This window comes from Copadichromis virginalis, linkage group LG2 (assembly GCF_057382275.1).
Source record: "Copadichromis virginalis isolate Kocher_CV1m ecotype Utaka linkage group LG2, C_Virginalis_male_GT1.1, whole genome shotgun sequence".
NCBI classification, from domain to species: Eukaryota; Metazoa; Chordata; class Actinopteri; order Cichliformes; family Cichlidae; genus Copadichromis; species Copadichromis virginalis.
The window spans coordinates 37,086,902-37,110,967 of NC_140619.1; the positions used below are offsets into that span (position 1 = coordinate 37,086,902).

At 41.0% G+C, this 24,066-nt stretch overlaps 1 protein-coding gene across 7 annotated transcripts in view; it reads right to left on the reverse strand.

The window, feature by feature from the left end:
- Positions 1-24,066, reverse strand: part of diaph2 (diaphanous-related formin 2) — a 373,933-nt gene that overhangs the window by 164,953 nt on the left and 184,914 nt on the right. For all 7 annotated transcript variants that reach the window (XM_085433575.1, XM_085433570.1, XM_085433569.1 and 4 more), the window contains one exon: positions 105-206. In XM_085433575.1, the coding sequence (XP_085289701.1) occupies positions 105-206 (102 nt within the window). The remainder of the gene's footprint in view (positions 1-104; positions 207-24,066) is intronic.

Genomic DNA, 24,066 nt, shown 5'->3' on the forward strand with positions numbered 1-24,066 from the left:
CATACCAATTAAAAAAACTCAACAAAACACCATCCTTACTGAGGAAGAACATTCAGTTATGGTTATGGTTCATTTCTGTAGGACAAATAACTGCATCTACTTACAAAGATTCTGTGCAGTCTTGGCATCCAAGATACGAAGCTCTTTTGCCTTTTTCTTAAATTGTGGCACTTTTTCTTCATTTTCATCCTTCAGGTCTTTTCTTGCTGCAAGAAAAAAAAAAGAAATATTACATACGTAGATATATAGATACATAACATAAGAAATACTCATTTTGGGGACAAGAGCATACTATTAAGCTCAATTTTGAAGCTAACTGCAATCACCATTATATAAAAGCAAGAATTGAATGACATTAAACAACATTTTTCCACCATTTCTCAAAACATAGAAAAATAATTAATTTACATACATTAGAATCTCAATGCATATTAAAAGTAAGCGTACAGGACAACATGCGTTAGATGCCAACAGATGGCATAAACCAATTAAAAACCATTGCTTCAGTACCCGGAAAGTAGTATTTTGGTCCTGCATCTTTTTTCTCTAGACAAAAGGCAAAAGCAAATCAGCTACTGCTGAAACATTTGGCAGGTAATCTAACTGATCAGCCTGTGATGTATTCTACACTTAATGTGAAAACCTAAAATAAATGACTGAATATATACGAAACAGTCACACCGATTCTAAATGTGTTACATTAAATAAATAAACCTTCAATAGGTAAAAATGTTCACAAATGTGCATGGTTTTGCCATTTTATACACATAAGCAGCAATACATGGAAACTCTACAGTGGAACTGATTTGAATGCATTGCTTTCTGCAGTCCTTAACATATGTCATATAAGGTTGGTGATAGGCAGAACTGATTGATGTTACCAACCTTAAACATAAAAGTGGAACTACATAATAGGCAATATAATCATCTGCAGCATCAGAGGAAAGTCTTGCAGACAACTTTCCTATCTTCATTTGCATGTGCCAACACTTTTGTCATTGTGACAGTGGGTAGATGGTTGATAAGCACCGCTCCTTCCCTTAGGCCCTGCCTGTTAACTTCCTAGAGCCAGGAAGATAATTGTGTTAGCCCCCACAAATCCCAAAAAATAGTATTAAGTCTGTGACTGAACACAATAGACGAATTTGTCTAAGAATGAAGAGACCCTATGTTTTCATAATGGACAGATTATTGAGTCTGCACACTGGGGAAACACCACAATAACAGTACTGCAGTAACACCCAATTTGTCTAAAAACATGAGCCTGCAGGGGACAGAATCATACACATGCTACTCCTTTTTTCTACTTTGTTTGGCAAACTAAACTCTTTAAATGTCATGATGAATTATTTTTATGAATTTATCACCTGCTGGACTTTAAATGCTCAGATGTGTTTCAGAAAGAAGAAATCTGCTCATGATCAAAGCATTTTAACCTCCTGGGACCTGCGTCCACATATGTGGACATCACATTTTGGGTTAATTAGACTAAAATACTCAATTTTGCTCTACAAGGGCCTGAGATCCATTTACGAGGACATTATGCTGCCACTGTTCTATCAACATTTTAAATGAATATCCTCATTTGTGGCTCTGATTTTTCTTAAAAACAAAAATAAGATAAAAAGAAAAAATCTGGTAATTCTTTGTTTTTACATTCATCGGGCCCCAATCAGCCCAAATATCAAAGAGAAATTAAAAATGCTGCCGTGGAAGAGTTCGGGCCTTAGGAGGTTAATGTTTGTCTCAACTATGTTATTGAAGCTGGGGAAAAATAGCATAACGGTAGACAGCACTATCACAATTATCAAATGTCCAAAAAGTCCAAAATAATAAGACCAGTACCTAATAACTTAGTTGGCTGTGAGATTTCACAGAGAATTTGCTAATACTGAACGTAATTCTACTTTATTCATACAAAACAAGCCTCTGTGGTGGAATTCAGGTGAACTTTAACACCTGTGTCCACCTAAATCTGTTAAACTGTAATTACAGTACAGGAGAGACTTCAGAATAAAAATGCAGCAACATGAGAAAGAAGATTCCTTAGATCCTTCGCTCTCCCCCAGTGGTTTATGAGAGGCAGCACACTTTGTTGCTAATCATCACAACTGCTCAGTTTAAGCCCAAGGTGGGAGTCTCCCAGGAAATCTAGAACAAACAATCTGCTCCCTCAGCGCAGGCTTGCATATTTGAAGAAAGACTCAAAGAAGCAACATCTCCTGGGCAGCCAGAAGAAGGAATGCTAAAGGCACCTGCCTAACTCAAGTGCTTTCAAGGATGCACATGACATTTGGGATGCAGTTGTTTACTACTGGTAAAACGCTGTACCTATAATACAAATGCTACACAAAGTATTATGGTTTGATTTTCTGTCAAAATAATAGCGTGATCCTTCAGGAGGCTGTAGGACACAGCACTTTAACTTGCAATATAATACACGAGTGTGCACATGCCAACAGAAAGGGTGAGACGTGGGACTTGAGAATTCATAAATGCATTTAGGAAGAGGATGTTAGCCAATTCATTAGTGGCTGTGTTTTAAGTGTTTTACACAAGGCACAACCCTCATACATACTTGCAGTTAAGTTAATGTCATAAGAGAAAATCCCACTTTATTTCAATATTTTAATGGATAGTGTTTTAGTTTAATCTTTGCCAGGAAGGTACCTTTATTAACAATTACAAGTAATTAGGAAGAACGCAACAATAGCACTACTGAAAAAGCCAAAAGTAATAAATGACTGTTCTACAAAGTAATTAAATAATGAAATTATTTTTATTTTACTGTACTACTGTACACTGTGTACTAGTAACTAAAAATAATTACTAATATCTATCTATCTCTCTCTCTTATGTCATGCCAGAACGTCTGAATTCCTCAAAGAAAACAGACGCAAAAAAAAATATTAATGAGTTAAAAAACAACAAATCCAATATACAGTGCAGGGCCAGTAACCAACAAAGAAATCATCCTTCATTTCCTATGTGGCACGAACAAAGGATCTGAGGAGAAGGAAATAAATAAATAAATGAAAATACGAGGAAACAATGCCCCATAGACAGAGAGCAAACTGAGCCATGAGGAGGCTGCTTTTTGGCACCAAAGTGTTCTTTTCAACCTCCACATTTTCCACACGGCCTCTTGAATCTCTCATTTCAGTACCTCAAATTCTCAACAAGGAGATCCCGGCCATTTTGGTCAGTGCCTTAGCTGTCTTTACCCTAGTCCCAAGGGCCTTGTGCTATATCAATTTAAACATAAAAACAGTGCCCTCTATAATATGAAACAGGCATATTTTTTTTTCTAAAACCATCTATACGGCTCAGAGCTCTCCCACTGGGCACTGAGTAGTGGCATCACTAGGCTGATTTCTGCAACAGCATTTGCTGGCTGACTCAATTATGCCACATGTCACATGTTTCCTCTGGGCACTGCATGTGGACTGATGGGCCCTGGAGGGCTTGCACACATTCAAGCTGCCACACTAGTTGGAGTCCCAGGTGTGTGGGGAGGATGACTATAGGTGGCATATAACCAGATGGTTGGCCGCAACAATAAAGAAGTTCTGTACATGTGTTCAAAACACAGGAGCTGTCAGATAGTTACTAAATATTCCAAACTCCACATGGCTTGAGACAAAGTTACATTTTGACAAAAGTTTTACTTTTTATTTCCACCAAAATCCAACTTTGGGAATGTGTGTGACTCCTTTTCTGCCAAGAAAGCTTAACGTGTAGGGCCACAGCAGCTGATCAAACCCTGTGTCAATATTTAGACGTGTTTTATTACTTGCCCAGTGGCTAAAATGTAATACTTTCACAACAATGACATCTTTCATGCACACAGTTATATTTGTTAATGGAATCTTTCAAGCAATCATGCAGCGAAGCACCATTTGTGGCGGGAACAATGTTGGAGGTTTCTTGGCAGCTTGTTGGTTCCCTCGCTTCTGTGTACAATGGAGTCCTATCACATAGATGCATTATTTCTGTGTCAGGCAGTCAGATGAACACGTAGTGATAACAGAATTCTAATTAAAAGCTAATATAATCATGTAATTATTGCTATTTGGTAAAATTGGGCGATGGTCTGGGTGAGGAATACATTTTTCATCGAGAGTACTCAGTTCATGAAAGAAGGAAGAAACGTTTATTGAAATTTGCACCCTACTGTACTATCTAAAGCTCAACTTTCAGGAAGCTTATTCTTGGGCCGTATTCTTCTCCAAGGCAAACAACAGGGTCAAATGCTTTTGACATGACATGGGTTGTGTAAGTTTAGTATGGAAAATGTACCAGTGAAGAGTAGTTTTAATTCACATGGATTTGTTGTTACATCTTAACTTGCAAGGCTGAAAAGATTTGAGAAGACTGTCGGGGAGGAAATGTTTTGAAATCATGTTTAAACAAAACACATGGAAATTCTGCTGGCGCCAGCAGAACCACATGAAGAGAATCCTCTGGTGACTGTAATTGTAACACATTACATTAACTGAGGGGGAGTTAAAGCTTGCTCCATGCCAAAAGGAGTCACCAAATTGATAGAGGTTTTAACGAACAAAATACGTGAATGTTTGAGCAGGAAAAAAAAACGACTTGGCCTATTAAAGATGACTTGGCTTCCATGTTAAGCCTTCTCTGTGGGCCTTGGACTGAGGTATACCCTTGGGAAACTCTGTGATAACAAGAGTTCTCCAACACTTGGATATCCAGTCTGTTTGCTGGCCCAGAAACACTATCCTGGGTGCCTTCCATGCAATATCTCCCTCAAGACGTCCATAAAACCCAGGGCATTACAAAGCTAAACACTACCACATGTTCACTTCCGGACACAGACCATCCGGCTGAGCCCCAGCACCAGTCACCAGAAAATAAGCGGGCCTTGAAAAGAAATAACAGAAAACTGCAGATGACAGGTCTTCAACAAACATATTTAAAGGCAAAAGAACACAGAGTGGAACAGGCAATGTGGAGTCTGGTCCTCTACAAAGCAATTTATTCCTTCAAATGTGCAATCTGCCTGCAAACATGTGCCCTGTCCTCCATCTCAGGGACTCACACTGAGGATTGAGCTACTGGAGAGCTGCCAGTTTGTCTAAAGGAGATGCATTCTGAGGAAAAGTCACTGGCCTCAGTCACAGAAAAAACAATTCCACAGAGGCGTGGTGTGTACACAGATCGCGAAGTAGCCAGCAAATTCCTTTCATGTTCAGCATCTCTGTTTAAAACAATCACTCTGTAAAACATTTTGGTGGGGTGAATGGCATGGATACAGTGAAGGTAGCACCAATTCATGCTTGCTGTCTTATCAATTGTGGAGTAAATTATAATGAGCAGGAGCCCAGTTAAATGTCTTATGAGAGGGTAAAGACTTTTCAGCGTCTAATTAGAGAAAACAGAAAAAAAAAACAGAGCACACACTCAAGAATTAAACTTAACATATGACCAATGAAATCCATGACTAAGTTTCTCTAATACACAAAGGCTCACAGATGTCTCACTCTCAAAGCCAAAGTCAAACCACTGTGTGAATACCAACCCCCCTGAGTGCACACTTTTGGACCATGAAAACGCCAAAAAAGCCCCATCCCCCCCCATTCAAACTCAGCCTTGTTAAAACAGAATACTCACACTGCGATTAACACGTGACATTTGCATGAATATACATCTTTACTCTTTTTTATTAGACCAATTGTTCCCTGTGGATTGGGAAAACCAGATCTCTTAGCAGCAAGAGAACAAATTCAAGCACCTTTTTCCTTTGCTAGGTTCTAACCTTGACATAACTAAAACGTTGAAGATGATTTTATTTTAGAAAGACTCTTCAGCTCAAGGTTAGCCATGAGAATGAAGCTGCAGTTGGGTGGGAGAGAGAGATGTAGATGTAGCTCTCAACCATGCAATCATCATCATGCCTAATGATAACAGGGAGAGGGGGAAGTGGCTAATAATGATTATGATGATGGTAACTGTGGATAGGGTGTTAAATATTAGTGTGAGCACACCACTGTGTCAAAACACACTTCCAGAAAATATGTATGCGCACCCTGAGTCATAAATGACGATATGAGTTTTCAAGCTCACAATAGTTCTCTCGAGTTACCGGCTCTACTATCTGAAAGCATCTGGTTCTGATTATCCGAGATGTCTAAATAAAAGGTGTGTGTACAGAATGCAGGATGAGTCCTGCAGAGTGACGCTTTGACCTATGGCCAGTGATGTTTTCAGTATGCAGGGAGAGGCTAAGCCCACGGTGGAAGGTATGCAGCTGGGCCTGGAGCAGAGCCCAGGGAGAAAAACACCTCCTCTTCCAATTGAGACAAGACAGATCTCCCTTAGTGCCCTGGACTTTGCAAATGGTGTATATTTCCCATAAAAATTGTAAGTTTTTGTCAGTTAAAGCAGGAATAACAAGATTATACATATTTATATATAATTACATACTTAACTGGTAGTGTACTATTGTTGTAATTTGGGGGTATATCTAGGATCTATTTAAGAGTACAAAAGATGTTATGAATCTAGAGACAGATGGTGTCAGTTTGATTTACCTAAACTCTTATCCAAACTGGAAGCATCCACATAGTTTAGCACAGTCAATAATTCATCGAATATACTGAGGATATTTATGCAGGGAGGAGAAATGATGGTGCCGTTCAAAACACACAGTAAAACATTACCATCAACTACATACAATTTAAAAACAAAACAAAACAAAAACAACAACAAACCCTGAGAAAAAGAATCAGTAACTCTGAGCACCGTTAATCACCTGGGGCTTGGTGTCGCCTTTTAACACGTGTAGTTAATCTGCACACATCTACAAATGACTATTGGCCTCTCTCACAGGCAGGGGAGTGTGGGAAGGCTCCAACTCTTTCTCTTAAATTGGTCATGGAGACATGCTCCTGGGGGCAGTGAATGGATTGAGCCTGACATCCAATCAGTTCTGAGAAACCTTTCTCTGGTTATGCCAAAGCACTTTGTTGTGACCCAACACGCTTGGGCGCTGGTGGGAAGGCACTAGCTGATGGTCCAAATGACTGCACCTGCCGTCTCTTTAAGACCCTGTCACGCAGTCAAAACTTTAGCATTCAGGAGACAACGCTGAAGCTCAGCTTGAGGGGGACGAAGAATAGAGATTTGAAACTAAGTCTGTTCCTTGGACAACTGGTAGGATTACTGATGTCCCTGTGGTCTCTATTACCTCCACCAGTTCAATGCTGCACTGGACCAAGCCCAGCGAGTACACTTAAAGAAGCTGAAATAGTTGGAGATTTTAGGACGTGCACCTGTACTGCTGGTCACTTTTAAAAGGAATACAAGGAAAGATGTTTGTGGGCTGTCTCACTGGAGGCTACAAGACAATACGGATGTCAGTTTTACTTGTGGGCCTTCAGAGAGACTCTTAAAAAGCAAAAGCAGCAGAAAAAAGCCGTAGCTAAACCAATGACTGTCATATTCACATGTAGGATTTAATGTGTTTACTGTAGACGTATAAAATGAAATGTGGTTTATCATCAAATGTCAATAAATAAATAAAATCTTGAGTCTTTCTGAATACTCAAATTGCAGTTTAGGCACTCCATTTAGGGTCTCATCTTTGAAATTAAATGCATTCCTCTAGCACAAAGACTAATTGTGCTTTTTAAGTTACTACTTTTTTGTTTGTTTCTTTGTTTTCTGGGATTTCTACTGTCTAATAGAGAAAAACACTGCTTGGGTTGTGTGCGCAGTGACTGTCCTACTTTCTGAGTATATTCGACAGGGTTGCATTTTGTACATTTGTCAGCTGACAGAACATAATCTGTCTTTTTTTTCTCTTTATAAAGCAGTTATTCTTTCCCCTTTCTCTCTCTCTCTCATGGGTACCCCAGTTCTTTTCTTTTTGTGATTGCTTGTTCATTATTTCAGGATGAAAATAGGATGCTCAACAAAGAGGAAAAAGAAGTGTTTTATTTTCATTTGCATTTTGTGTCAGGGCATTTGGCATCTTTATTGTAAACTGCATTTTTACTGCATTTGCGTGTGCTTTTGCTTAGGTTGTGACACTATGAATATATCCATCCATCTGCGCCCTATCAGGCAAGCGGCAGAGTACACTGTGGACAAATGCACTGCAGTGCTAACACAAAGAGACAGACAACCAGTCACACTTGCTTCCACACCTACACCCAATGTTTCAAATTACCAGTTGACCTAACAAGCATGTCTTTGGACTGTGGGAGTAAACTAGAGTGTCTGGAGAAAACTCACACTGATACAGGGAGAACATGCAAGCGTCTACCCCAACAGGATCCAGCTGACCATGAGGTTTATACCAAAACACTTCCTGTCGTGAAATGGCAAGAAATACCCTTGTGCTACCACCACGCCACAATAGATATATCTTCTTTTCAAGTCCTCAGATCAAGATGCAACTTGTAAAAAGTCTATAGCATTTAGACTAATGGCTAAAAAGTTATGACAGATCAGCTTATGCAACTGTAAGCTCTCTTTGTAACCACTACTGCTTAAAAACTCAAACTTACAGGCAACATATGTCTAAACAAAATGGTAAGAAGACTGGTGTATGAACGGTTGTCAAACAAGGAAAAGATGTCCATGCTTATGTTTTATTTTTAAGAAATGCGCTCAAGTATTATCTCTTCTTCTTGTGAAGGTTAACCGATAGGTTGATCCAATTTGTCTACTGAGGCGTGAAAGGACTTAAGAAATACTTCACATTTCTGTGCTGGAAAATGTCAAGGTTTGCAGAGAGATGAGGACAAGAGGAGGGGGAAATGACTTTTTCTTTTCCTGGCAGCTTGACTTCACACTTGTTAACAGCAATAGGTTTATCCTTGGCAATCAGCACAGGGATAGGAAAATACAGTGTGATTGTAAGATCCCTATTACTTAAAGGACAGCTGGTTATGCGGTTGCCACTAATGTATATGTGTTCCCCCTTCCATACGTGCATAAAAACACAAAAGCGTTTCTCAAAGCTACATGTTTACAGTTTCAATCCTGTCACTATCTGATGGCTATTCTTCACACAGCTGCAGAATAGCATGTTGTGGGAATGTGAAGGAGTGAACGCAGACGTACCCTGATTAAAGATGCGCCACGCAGCATCTGAGAATTGAGGTAAATCGAGGCAAAGAGAACATGAGTGTAAAGAGAGGCGCTCAGTCGTGAACTACATTAAACTCCCAAAACCACAGCTGCTGAGCTCCTCACCTGCCTCGAGGTTTACAAGGATCATTTCTCTTTCTCCTCTTTTCTCCTTGCGCTCTATTATATTTATATTTCTAATACTTTATATTTCCGTAGCTTGTTTCTTTGATTCATCTGATGTCTCCTCTTACTTGCTAACACCGACTGATGACCATTGTGTTATGATTGCATCCAGCTACACTTATTTTATTTTCAGCACTAGATTTTATAGTGTGTGTTGTTTCCCTACAGTATTAATCCTTGAATAAGAACAACTATCATGCTGCTGCTTTTTTTTATATCTGTTTCAGACTTTTAAATATAGTACTGGGTTGAGATTCACCTAATTACACATGGAGTAATAACACGTGCAAAATGAGAAACAACCAGGTAACATATAAGATACCAGGAGAGTCAAAATGAAAAATGTGAGCAATCTGGATATTGCTGTTTTTGGTACTCGGAAAGCCTGCGTTGTAACATGCTTACACACAAACAAAGATTGTATGGCCTTGTGGTACATTCTGTTAGTAAAATCACTCCATGCTGCTGGCCACTAAAGGATCCATAAGAGACCTAAAAAGCATAATTGTGAGGAGCAACTAAAAACACCCTGGAGCAACAGGAGAGTTTAATGACTGAGTATTGAGAGCTGATCTGTAAATATGCACATGTAAAATGGACACCTTTATATATAATTGAAAAGTTCCTTATTATAATTTTGTGCCATCAAAAGCTGATAACCTGTAATTATTTGGCTAGTATGAAGGCCTTGACATTGCATGTTATGCAGTGCAGATAATCATATCCAACCTTTGTTTAGCGAGAAAGGATAAAAACAGGTTAGTCAGGCTTAATGAGTGATAATAACAGATTTGGCTTTGCCCTGTAGGAAAAAGTAAGAATTTAGAGCCCCAATGCAAAGCTGGCTTTTGTCTGTGGCACTCCACATCTGATGACTACAGTTGGGTGATTGTAACTGGATTCTGCAGTAGAATTAGGGCTATTGTTGCAGGGGCACAAACTCTTTAAGTGCCTCTTATTGGTCTGATTATGATGTGTTTGAGTCCTGCTGCTACCTTGCAGCCTGGATGACTCAGATGGGATTCTGTATTGACCTGTTAGCAGTAAAAAGGCTGCTGAAGCACCAAGGAAGTCACTAAGTGTAGATTTCCTTGTATAGTGAAGTGTATGAGCAAATGGAGGAAACTAATAAAGACCATGCTTTTGACCTCGAGTTTTAGTAGTTGCCCTTACCTTCAGTTCACAATCAACCTCTATCTTTGTAGGAGGCAATCTATCAGCACACTCCACTAAAGACTAATAAAACTGAAATAATTCAAGTCCGTACACATTCACTATTTTGATACACCTGAAGTTGCTGTAACATAATGCTCTAAATTATGAATTGCATGAATGCAATTAGTGAAGCTAATAAAATTAGTCATGCCAAAGAAGAGGTAATGTATAACACACCAATTATCACTTTGATGATATCTTCTGAACTACTTTCTTCACACAAGTTAATAATAATAATAATAATAATAATAATAATAATGGATTGCATTTTTATAGCGCTTTACATTTCCACTATTCACTCACTCTCACATTCACACACTGGTGGAGGCAGCTACAGTTGTAGCCACAGCTGCCCTGGGGCAGACTGACAGAAGCCAGGCTGCCATATTGCGCCATCGGCCCCTCTGGTGAAGGGGACACAACGACCGAGACTGTCCGAGCCGGGGCTCGAACCGGCAACCTTCCGATTACAAGACGAACTGCCAACTCTTTGAGCCACGATCGCCCCTTTAGTATGTTAGTTAGTATGAGTCTATGTTAAAACTCCTTCTGTGAGGCGGTAACAACCTTCGACGCAAAAAAAATTAAAAATGTCCACATAAAAGAACATGCACCTAAATAGCTGCATCTGGAATACGCGATCAAAAAACAAAAGATTAATGCAAAGTGTTTCACAACAACATGCATTGTCCTTACTAGCCTTAAACAACAGCAGGTTGTGTGAGTACCAGATGTTTATCTCCAGCCAAGTGACAGCTGTCAGGTATATTTTGTGAATGTTTCGATTTCCCTCTGAAATATTAAAGCATAAGCGCATACAAGTCAAAGAAAAATTGTTGGATCTTGCCAAGACATATCATAGAAGCAAAAAAAAAAAAATCACAATGACATTTCTCCAGCTGCAAAGAAGACAGATCTGGGTTGAAATGAAAGAAAAGGTCAGCAATACACATTCATACAGATGCTACACTAATACACATAATCTGTTTATTCCATTGTGCAACTTATGAATGCTTAATATGCTGTGCATAACGTATCGTATTCAGCATTCGGTACGCTGCAAAATATGAAACATTTGAAAGCACAATATCAAACTTCAAACGACACACTAGCACACTGTCACTGTATAACAAGGGAAAGCTGCAGGGCAACTGCACATACGGCACAGTACAATACAGTTTTTTCGACCTCCAAATAAATGATATTTCTACATTTCATGTGCTTTTAAGATACCACTCTGGTGAAACCACAGTAAAAAACTAAAATACTGCCATTACGGCTTTAAAAGGCAGGGTTTGTGGTGCTTTGACATGTAAGTACATCGCTTAAGCAATTTGCTGCTCTGAACGGTTATTGCTGTCATTCACTAAGCAGCCTCTGAACTGTTGGGCTCCACCTGAGAAATGCGTCCACATGAATCAACATGTACTGTAGCAAAATATGTACAGATGATTACTTCACGACACTGAGTGGTGTGACTGCTATGCGTTATAGTGTGCTCTCGGGAATGAAATAGTGTGCTCTCTGTCTGAAATAACATGACAGAAATCAGAGACTTTTCTAAAGTCAGACAGACAAAAGAATGAACATTTTTAGAATTTGAAAGTATTACTGATCAAGACTGATGTGAAGTAAAAGTGCACCGCGACTAAATTCCCATTTTTTATTCCTTTTCTGCTTCCAACCATATCGCTTGATTCACACAGATCCTTGTAGGAGTGCTGGGACTGGAGAGAAGTAGAGGTTCACAGAATCAACAGCAACGGATAAATCCTCTATTGAAGGTGGAGAAATATTTATCTAGAAAGGGGATATACAGAAGACTCATGCCAGCCATGTAACCCATGGAATTCAGAGTTGTCTGCCTATGACTATAGATGGACAGATAGATATTTTCCAGCATCTCACTTTTCATTCCCCACTACCTTCGAATTGCTCTATAGACATACTTTTGATTTATAGATCTACCAATGGTAGAGCTGTAATATATGGATAAATGAATGACTAAGGTGCATAAATTATACTAACTTTGCATTAATTCAGATATTTGCTGGATTCGGTATCTAATTTTTCCAAATACCTTTACTTCAAAAAAAAAAAAACAACACACACACATATATATATATATATATATATATATATATATATATATAAATGGCATTCCTTCATTTTAGGATGAATCCAGAGGACAGTTCCAATTCTGCAGTCTGAAAAATTTATAATCCTCTTTCATAAGAACTTCAAACAAGAACACAGAAAATGAATCTGCAACACCTCCAAGTTGCACATGCATTTCAGGCTCAGATAACTGCAGCAACCAGTTATCTGCAGCCTATTTCAGACAACCAGGCGGCAGCATGTGTTTTTGCAACTTATGACTTCCCATACCACCCACAATCAGCACCGTCCTCCAGGACTTCAAACACCTCCTCTGTTCTCCAAACCCTCCGGTCCCTACTGTCTCGGGGGAACCAAGCACCTGGCCCGGCAGTTTCATATTCCTCTCAGCTGTGCCTCCACAGCATTGCACTAGGCTTGATATGCTCGCATATTAAGTACTATATTGGCATTCTATTTTTCCAGTAGTTTCTATTTAACTTTCAAAGTAGGCCACCAGTGAAGGACAGAACACCTTTTCTGCCTACCAATTTCATCAGATGCGGGATGAATCAGAATCAGAATCAGAATACTTTATTGATCCCTGGGGGAAATTATTTTTTGTTACAGTGCTCCATTTTAAACCAACATTAAGACAAGACAGACAATACGCTAACTAAGAATAGTACAATATATACATATACATACATACATACATACATAAGTCACTTATAAATAAATAGTTGGAAAAGAAACATGTGTAGCTGTAGCAGCAAACAGTGTGTTAAGTGGATGCGTTGTACAGGGAGATGGCCACAGGCAGGAATGATTTCCTGTGTCGTTCAGTGGTGCATCATGGGTAATCTCAGTCTCTCACTGAACGAGCTCCTGTGACTGACCAACATGTCATGGAGTGGGTGGGAGGTGTTATCCAACATTGTCTTTATCTTGGACAGCATCCGCCTCTCCGACACCACCTTGAGGGAGTCCAGCTCCATCCCCACAACATTGCTGGCCTTACGGATCAGTTTATTAAGTCTGTTGGCATCTGCGACCCTCAGCCTGCTCCCCCAGCATGCAACAGCATAGAGGATCGCACTGGCCACAACAGACTCATAGAAAATCCTCAGCATTTTCTGGCAGATGTTGAAGGACCTCAGTCGCCTCAAAAAATAGAGACGACTCTGGCCCTTCCTGTAAAGTGCTGTGGTGTTTTTAGCCCAGTCCAGTTTATTGTCAATGTGTACTCCAAGGTATTTATAGTCCTCCACAATGTCCACACTGACCCCCTGGATTGAAACAGGGGTCAAGTGTTTCCTGGTCTTCCTGAAGTCCACGATCAGTTCCTTGGTCTTTGCCACGTTGAGCTGCAGATGATTCTGCTCACACCACGTGACAAAGGAGTCGACCACAGCCCGGTACTCTGTCTCATCATCCCTGCTGATGCATCCAACCACCGCAGAGTCATCAGGAAACTTCTGAAGATGGAGGTCTCTGTGCAGTGGCTGAAGTCTGTGGTGTAGAGGGTGAAGAGGAAGGGGGAGAGGACAGTCCCCTGTGGTGCCCCTGTGTTGCTAATCACCTTGTCAGACACACACTGTGGGAGACGTACATATTGTGGTCTTCCTGTCAGGTAATCAACAATCCAGGACACCAGAGAAGCATCCACCTGCATCGCTGCCAACTTATCACCCAGGAGGGTCGGCCTGATGGTGTTGAAAGCACTGGAAAAGTCAAAAAACATGACCCTCACAGTGCTCGCCGGCTGGTCCAGATGGGTGTAGACACGATTGAGCAGGTAGATGATGGCGTCCTCAGTTCCGAGACGAGGCTGATAAGCAAACTGAAGGGGATCCAGATGTGGTCTTACTATGGGTCGCAGCTGGTCCAGGATGAGCCTTTCCAGGGTCTTCATGATGTGGGAGGTCAGTGCCACGGGCCTGTAATCCTGGGGGCCACTGGGACGTGGCGTCTTTGGTACAGGGACGAGGCATGATGTCTTCCACATCACCGGGACCCTCTGCAGACTCAGACTCAGCATAAACAGTTTATGAAAGACTCCACACAGCTGGGGGGCACAGGTCTTGAGGACAAGGGGACTCACTCCGTCTGGTCCAGCAGACTTGCCTGAGTGAAGTCTCCTCATTTGCATCTCAACCTGGTATTGAGTGAAGGTGATGGGTGGGGGAGGGGTGTCAGGAATCTCACAGGAGGCAACATGTGAAGAGAGAGGCTGGCACAGTGGTGTGGCTCTGGATTCCAGGCTGACTGCAGGTGAGGTTGTGGGGGTGGGAGCAGACACTGTGGTGTCGAATCTATTGAAAAACAGATTCAACTCGTCGGCTCTATTCTCACCTCCCTCAGCTCCCCTGCTGTTGGTTGGCCTGAATCCAGTGATGGTCTTCATGCCCCTCCACACCTCTCTCATGCTGTTCTGCTGGAGTTTCCACTCCAGCTTCCTCCTGTAATTGTCCTTAGCCTCTCTGATCTTGTCCTTTAGTAACACCTGGATCTTCCTCACCTCCTCTTTGTTGCCCCCTCTGAAAGCCCTCTTCTTGTTGTTGAGGAGGGCTTTGATGTCCTTAGTCACCCACGGCTTGTTATTTGGGTAACAATGAACAGTCTGAGCTGGAACAATGGAGTCGGTGCAGAAAGTTATGTAGCCTGTGATACACTCAGTAAGCCCATTGATGTCCTCGGCGTGAGGCTCACAGAGTGTTTCCCAGTCGGTCACCTCGAAACAGCCCTGTAGTTCCGCTATTGCCTCCTCTGACCACCTCCTAACAGTCCTGGTGGTCACAGGTTCCCTCCTCACAATTGGCACATAGCGGGGGGTGAGGTGAATCAGGTTATGATCTGACCTACCAAGTGGGGGGAGGGAGGAGGAGCTGTATGCATCCTTGACGTTAGCATACAGTAAGTCTAAAGTTTTCTCTCCCCTGGTGGGACAGTCCACATATTGTTTGAATGTTGGTAGTGTATTGTCCAGTGATACATGGTTGAAGTCACCCGAGATCACAATAAAGGCACTCGGGTGCTGAGTCTGTAGCCGAGCTATGGCAGAGTGGATAGTGTCACATGCAGCTGTGGGGTTAGCAGAGGGGGGAACATAAACAGCCACCAAGATGACGTGAGAGAATTCCCTGGGTAAATAATACGGCCTGAGTCCAACAGCACACAGTTCAGTGTCCGGGCAACAAATCCTTTCTTTGATTGTTATGTTGGCAGGGTTACACCACCGGTTGTTAACTAAAACAGCAAGCCCACCTCCTTTACGCTTACCGCTAGCGATGCTGTCCCTGTCCGCCCGAACAGTGTGGAAGCCTTCCACGGAAGCATTCTCATCGGGAATGACCTGGTGCAGCCATGATTCGGTGAAACACATCAGGCTACACTCTCGGTATTCCCTCTGACTCCGTACCAGTGCTGAGAGCTCGTCGATTTTAATTGCCAACGATCGCACATTTCCCATCACGATAGACGGCAGACACGGTTTAAACCTCCTCCTCGCTTCGAGCCTCCGCTGTCTCACCGTCACCTTTTTTCTTCTCTTCTGTCCTTGACCTCTGCATCCCCGATGTGTTTTCCTCCAAATTTCAGCTGGTACTTCTGCGGGCACTTCTGCGGGCCTGGCCAGCGAGCCGGCATCAGGGCGATCAGCTGATCTCTGGAGTAAACAGTCCGTGCGTGTAGGAGATGTGCCGCGGTCCCGTTCCATGATAAAAGTAACAGTTCCACGGCCACCAGAAGAACAAAAACTCTCTCAATCCACATGATTGAGTAAGAGATAGAAAACGGAGGAAAATACAAGTCAGAAAAAAAAAAGAATACGTAAGAAAAAAAAAGCTAAACTAAGAGAAAAGCAGGAGCGACTGTAACAGGCTGCACGCTGGTTGGCGCATGCGCACAAGAGAGAAATGTCCCCATGTTTATAGCCTTTGCCTGTGCATGTGTCTGTGTGAGTGTGTCAAAGTTGCAGAACAAATTAAAAAAAATACATATACAATGTGTTTATGCCATCCTTATTTAATAGGCTAGTATCCCACGCGTTTTAATTAGGCTCATTTTTAAAGCAAAGCATAAGCAGCATCCCACTTTCACCTGTTCTCCCTTAAATAATGGCAGCACCTTACTCTTCCTCTCTTGCACACTGTCTCCCAGCCTCATTCATTCTGTCCATCCTCTTCCTCTGTTGTAGGTAGCTGTCTTCTTATCAGAGCTGGGAGCTCACAGAGTATTCCCATTGGCCATTGATGGGCCCCTGCCTTATGGGACTCCCCAGATTTAAAGGCAGCCCACACTGGCTTCATTTCCCAGGAGAACAAAGTGTATAGTGGAAGGTAGTGGATACATTACATGTACCCCATTCCCTTCACTTACAAACACAGTCTACAGTAATGGCAGACCATCTTGAATGTAGCCAGTAAATTGCCATTCCTTTCAACTTTATTTGCAGTGCGTGTTTTAGAGCAACAACCAACCACAGATGTCTAACTATAAAGGCTAGAATGAATGCAATTCAGAAATTCTAGACAATTTTTAAACAAAAATAGTCATCATTTCACAAAAATAACAAAAACATGCCACCAGATTTTTTTAATCTCTATTTAGACCAATGTTAGTTAAACACAAAAACATATGCGCACGTGTCCTGGTGTTTAATGCTGATTAATCTCTCTCTTGAGTATCTTCATTTAAAACAAATGCTGTGTATTACTTGTTGCTTAAAGGGTGGGACAATCATAAAATGACAAAACACGCAGCACTGGAGTCTGGGCAGGAATTCAACAGGAATATGTGTTGGCTGTATATCTCATATGCCGGATGAAGTAATTGTCAGCAGTTAACTCTGAATTTACCATCTGCCTGTTGCTGTAAGCTGGACTGGAACGCACGTAAAACAAGGAGTTTGTTTTTTCCATTATCCATCAAAGCAAAAATAAAGGAAGGGGAAAAAAGTTAGATTTCTCATGTTATATATTTCAACAAAGTAAACATATAGTAAAAATCCAGATAAAAGATCTATTCAATGAGAGTTCTAAATCATCTATAAAGAATAAGAAATCACATTTCACTGGGGTATGAAAAATACATCACATCTGGACAGGAGGATGACCGAGATGAGCATGTCATGCCAGCCCCGTTGACTGGGGTCTGCATTATTTTCTGTAGCAGTGAAAATTGTGATGAGGGAATGACTGTACTTTCCCATCTAATGTAATACTATCACCCTGTCTCCAAAACATGACTGCTCCCTCGGTCTTCACTTCTTCTGTCCATCACTTGAAACATCTGGATTCATTTTAGAAGGTCAGGGCTAGTGAAGCAGAAACTGTCAGCAGACGTTGTCTCGATGTATGTCATGAAATGGAGCAAAGAAATGCCACCCTCAGACGGACCAGGAAATAACATTTCTGTAGATAATATAAAGTCTGAGAAGCCTTCAACTGAGATAAAGACGTGCACGGGTGCTGTAGGAACACCAACACGTATAAAACTGATTATTTTTTAGCTTAATAGAAAATGACTTTTATCTACAGAATTTTAAAAAATGCAATACGATCTACTTCCAAATCAAGGGAATGAAATAGCTGACAATATCAAATCATATACTCATATACAGTTATGAAATGAAACTGAATATGCATCTAACCCCACGACTGGGTACGAAAATGTGACGAGGCCCTACTATGTTTTTCAACAAAGGGCTCCTCTAGGTGAAGGGAGCTGTGCTTTCAAAGCCCCCTACAAAAATAACCATATTTTTATTATGAGTTCCTTTATTAGGTGTGTGCTTTTGGGTCCTGGCTCATTTCTTCAGGGGCAAACAAAAGTAAGCTAAGCATTAGTTCCACAGTCCCTCCCACCCATCTCACCGTGCCAATACTTCCCTCTTAACTCCCTCTTCTTCCATACTTCCCTTTCTACCATCCCTCCTCCTGGATTAAAAGCTCTTAATTTTCACTAATTACACAAACTCATTTCTTTTTCTTCATGTCTCGGCATTTCTCCCTGTTTTTTCTCCATGGGGCTCATAAACACGTTTTGAAACAGGGTTTAATAAGACTGCCTTGTGAGGGTTTAGGGCCCTTAATGGACACAGGGCTTGTTTGATAAGTCTCCACTTCATCACACACTTTATTAATTAAAGTTTATATTACATTAGAAACAAAGTTAAAGCCATTTGCTCCTCAATAATGGTTTCATGTAGCTGCATATCTATGGCCAATTAATTGGAGTCTTGACTCCCTATTTGCATTTTGCCCTTGTTTGACAAAAGTGTGTTGGGATTAACTTCAGGCGATATATTGCAAGCAGAAGCAATACTATGCTTGTAATCCAGAATAATCAGAAGCTTTACAGCATAAGTGATTGAGATGTTTCTGGTATTTGCAGTTGCAAGAGCATAAAAAAGTTAAGAAAAGCCTTTCAGGTGGTGTTGACCCCGTCACCCTGGGGATTCAGCTTGCCACCAGTGGTATTTGTGATTTGAAGGTGGGGTCAGGCGGATGATGCTGTTGTTATGTGGGACGCATCTTGTCTGTTTTCTGAAGACAACACGGCTCTGTTAGGTTTATTAAATTGTGACTTTCTGCAACAGCTCGGGTGTTTTCCGAGTGTAAGTGGCTTTATTGCATTCTGTGCATTAACGTCAGTCTAACCCCTACAATTCACACAGTGCATTTTTCTTCAAAGATCTTGTTTTTCTGCCTATATCCAGTGCATCTGAACATATGCAATATCGAGTTACAAAAAGCTACATATAATCATTACATTTAGCCAATTCTGTTGATAATTTATGTTACTGATTGAAGAATCTATTGACTAGAGGATTGACACAATATGATTCAAATTTACAGGGTTTCTTAAGGTAACACATTTACCTTTAAATCAATTCTAAAATAAGTAGTTTAACTTACATTTTATTGCTGGTGGCCTTCTAATCACATATTCAGTATTACAAACAATTTCCTTTGATTATATAAAGGTGAATGCAGCACACTAAACAATCTGTTTAAAGAATCCAAGGACAAATACATCATAGTTTCTGAGCTAGAGTTTTTGAATAGTTTGTATAGGTATTTGGCAGGAAAAAGGCTTTGTTATATTAAGTGCGAGAAGTAAACTGACACCTTGTGACTTTCACTGAAGCCCTGCATGAATGGACGGTGACCTGCACAAGCGACCACACCGCGCTAGTGTTTGCACTGGGAAGTAGGATGATGCAGGAGGCAATGCGCGGGAGACAGCGGGGAGCGCAGAGTGGTGTGGCCTGTCAGACATAATGAGTAAGCAATGATACACGCAGTAATTGTTGCCCACTCCAGGGACCCCCGTCTCTGTGCAGCTGAGGGTAGTGGTGTTTGTGTTCACAGGCATGTGTGCGTTTGAGCACATCCCAGACACACGCACAAAGCAATATGTTAAAAAGAAGAGAGGGCACACTGAGGGCAGCTGCACAGAGTGAGACCGAGGAGAACAAAGAGGTCTATAAACACTTTGTGCTTCATGTTGTTTGGATATTATAGTTTATGGTACACTTGGCAACACAGCGGCACACCCTCAGCACCGTCTACATTTTGGAACCCATAAATAAAACATATACTTGCAAATATGTATACGTCTCCTAGGTATGTAATATGTAGCTAGTTAGTTTTGAAGACTCAGTTTGTTTGTTTTTTAAATATGGGTTTTCTGTGTATGTTTTAAAATAACAGGCTTGTTTGGTTCTTTTGTGTCCAAGTATTAGTTTGTAAATTACAACTCATCTTTTAGCTTTTAGCACAAACGTGGAACTTCTTACAAGCATCAGTTAGTTTGGCTTAAAGCCACATTGCGAGCTACAAAACCATTAAAAGATCATTTATTTAAGATCGAATTTAAGTGGAAATCATCTGTCTTTTGATTTTCTGAACTGGTCGACTAAAATGTTACATATGTCACAGCATTGAAAGGTATCATTTGAGGTTTAATTAACAACTGTATTCACAAGAAAATGATAAAATATCTGTCTTTAAAGTGAGAAAAAGTCTAACTATAGTTCAGTAGTGGGGAACACAGGGCCGGCATAGTTTAGCAACATGCAACAATAAATATTTATGAGAAAAGGGGGTATTAACTGGATTTAAAGCTCTTTGAATAAGGAGACAATGAGATTAATCCCTCCATCGACAAATGCATACTGCCATCTACCATCCCCAACACGATGATGTCTTTCATGAGTTATAAAGCCATGTGTAGATGAGGTTTGCGGTGTTGGCAACCTGTGGTCATCTCCTTATGACTATTGTGGTCTGTTAGTGACCAGTCCTCGTGCATGACGCCTGTTAGCCCAGATTAAAGCAGAGCAGCACCAGTCATGGGGGAAGGGAGGTCATATCACCGTTTACCCCGTGTCAGGGAATAAATGCAGGGCCAAGCCATTGCTGAAATACCCCTTTATTGTGCGTCTGTCAACCATTGTGTGCTTGACAAATGAAGTGTATATCGTTACAGGGTAGAGAGATGGAGAGAATCCCGCAATGGTAGCAGGTGCACCATGACGGCTAATATTTGCACAGCAGCTTCTGAGGCAAACAAGCAACTCCGCCTGAAGAAAAGGGGCAACTGTGTCCTCGTAAATGGCTCTGTTACAGGCACATAAATCCGGGGCTGACTCCAACAACCTATCCTTTTCTCCATTCTCGTCCCTCTTCTTCTTTCCACAAATCCCCTCAGTGCAGGACAATTGCCAAGATGCATCTTGGTAACATGTGACATTGCAGAGGTCAAGCTAAAACTCTGAGTGTGCTCATGTGTAGACTCTCTCCCCACCTGCAGTGTCAGTGACACACACTGCCACACACTTTACATTAAACTTCATGTTTCAGAGAAGGGTAATTTTCTTTGTTTACAATTGTTAATTTTAACTTCATTATAATTTTTAAAACTCCAATTTTTAAAAGTCCAACACAAGAGATGAAACATATAAAATGTGATAGATACATATACGTTGCAAAGACATCATATATACACATAAGGTAACAACGATAAGGACAAGCTGATCTGCTGTTAGGAGCTCCCGAAAAAAGAAAAGGGTCAACCAAAGTGCTATGAATAGACCTTCATCATGTTTTCTTTATGCTCACCCTCTTTTTGTGATTAGGTGTAAGAAATGAAAGCTTAATCCATTTAGATGGAAAATCCATAGCAGCCGCCCAGGCCGTGTTGGGGTATTAATAAGATGACAATGCAGATTCATCAATGCGACCAGACTGTTGTTCCATTGCTGACTGTCCTCAGTAATAAATAGACCTTACACCAGCAAATCTGGGAACTCTCTCAATTTCCATGAAAATCTCGGCTGTGAACATGTATAAAATATTGTAGGACAATCTACTTTAATGAGTCGAAACAGCTATAAATAACATTGAGAGTAAGCAAGCAGAGTCAGTGGATTCAGCTGAAATGTCAGGCTTGGTGCTATATCAAACAGATCCAGTTCAATAACTGGAAACATGCCAAATTCACAAGTAGAAGAGACAAAATAACAGCAGTCTTCAAACAAAAATCAAACGAGACACTACAGCTATATGTAAAATATGTCAATGCTGTGTCAACACATTAAGAAAAAATACATTTAAGACACCTGGCTGGATAAATAAAAAGACTACAGCATTATGCTCGATAACATTTATCACTAAATGTTATCAGTGTAGAGACTTATAAGTATTGTGAAATCAGAATGTCTTTAAAGTGTTTTTAAACCACTGAAGTTCCTAAAGTATCGCAGTTGTTTGTTTGTTTACTAAAATAAGCAACAACAATCTAAGCTGCCTCAGCCACATAGGTCTAGAGTGACTTCCTGGAAACTTCCAGTGGCTAGGAGAAAATGTTTATTCCCTGGCTGGTATGGGAGCAATCGATGGAGGTCAGCTTCTATTGCATAAAGGTGGACCTACTTGCAAAAATGATGTTCCACCAATAACTTCCTTGTGATTGTTTTGGATGCTAGCAGATTGTGATTCCCTGTAGTTTGCATGGAGGTTGGAAACGTGTACAACTATTTGCCTACAAGGAATTAATAATAACCAAACTTGGAAAACCAGAAAAAGACACCATTCAAATTCATTGTAAATATTGCATCTTTTGGTGCATGCTATTTGCTGGAGTAAGGAACTACTTTGCACACATTTTTCACAGTTTCGTTATCTTTTAAGTATTTTGGTGGAGCACTAGATACCTTTTTGTGACCAGTTTCACCTAGCAACTTTCAACGACCTCCTGCTACCAATTGGGACCTTACAGGTAAAGGAAAAAAGATCAAGCAAGAAGCAAAGGAAAAGAAAGAGATACATTTAAATTATTTGTAACTTTCTGTTGTTCGTTTGATATCTGTTCATTTTGGATAACTAATTAACATTAGTTAGAAATGAATTATTGTATGTGAAAGTGCTTAACCATAATTATGCACTCTCCTGCTGCTATAGCCTGCAATGCTTTCTCTTCATGACAGACATGGAAAATAGGCCAGTCAGTCTCTCTCTCGCTCCCTTTTCTCATCACCAGCACTGTGTCTGCACAGAAGAAGAAGCGTGATCTGCACCTACGCACTTCCGCTGGTCCATCTGTGCCACAAACTCTGTGTTATGGTGGGCGGATAGTGCCACGGTAACCTAGTTCCACCAGTGCTTGTCATTTTGATCTCCCTGTGGATTAATGAACCTTTGGTGGGTGCCCAGGCTAACAAGCACACCCATCTACTGATGCATATTATAGTGCATTAACACAATAGCAGTGAAATAAAATAAGTTTGTTTTAACATCTCCAGATTGCCTGTGACAGTTGTTGACATATACACAAGCGCAACTGAAGATGATCCCTCCTCTTGGCTGGACATAGGACTGATATGTATTCGTAGTGAGACTAATAATGGAATGTGGATCTCTGGGACTGGAGGCCCCTCTGGTTTGAGATGAAGGAATAGATAATAGAAATTCAGCTTCAAGGAACCTTAAATCCACAGCTGACAGAAAATGGTAAATTTGAAAAGCAGAATACATTTTCTTGCTGTCTACAAAGGTGAACATTTAAATCAATAACACATGGGCATCTCTTAAGACTTGGCTGGGGCCAAGAAAAATCCATGTGAGACAGGGATTGGGAAGGTGAGGGGTACCAGCTTAGTCAATAAAATGGGCCCCTGCCCCAAGGCAACAAGCTGACTCCAGCTGTGAGACAAAACCACAGGCCATTGTTTAACTTTCATCCTGTCAGCCAATGGCTCTCCCAGGGCTCCACTACCACTTGCCACTCAGTGCGACATTCACCTCTTCCTCACCGCACACCTCCGCCCCCTTGATGAAAGGGCAATCAGTGAGCTGGACCTGTCTGCATGGTAGCCTGAGGCAAGACTAAAAATTCTGCAGTCGAGAAGAGTTTTCTATGCAAGATGGCATTGGAGGTAAGGAACTGCAGACTGGATCAAAA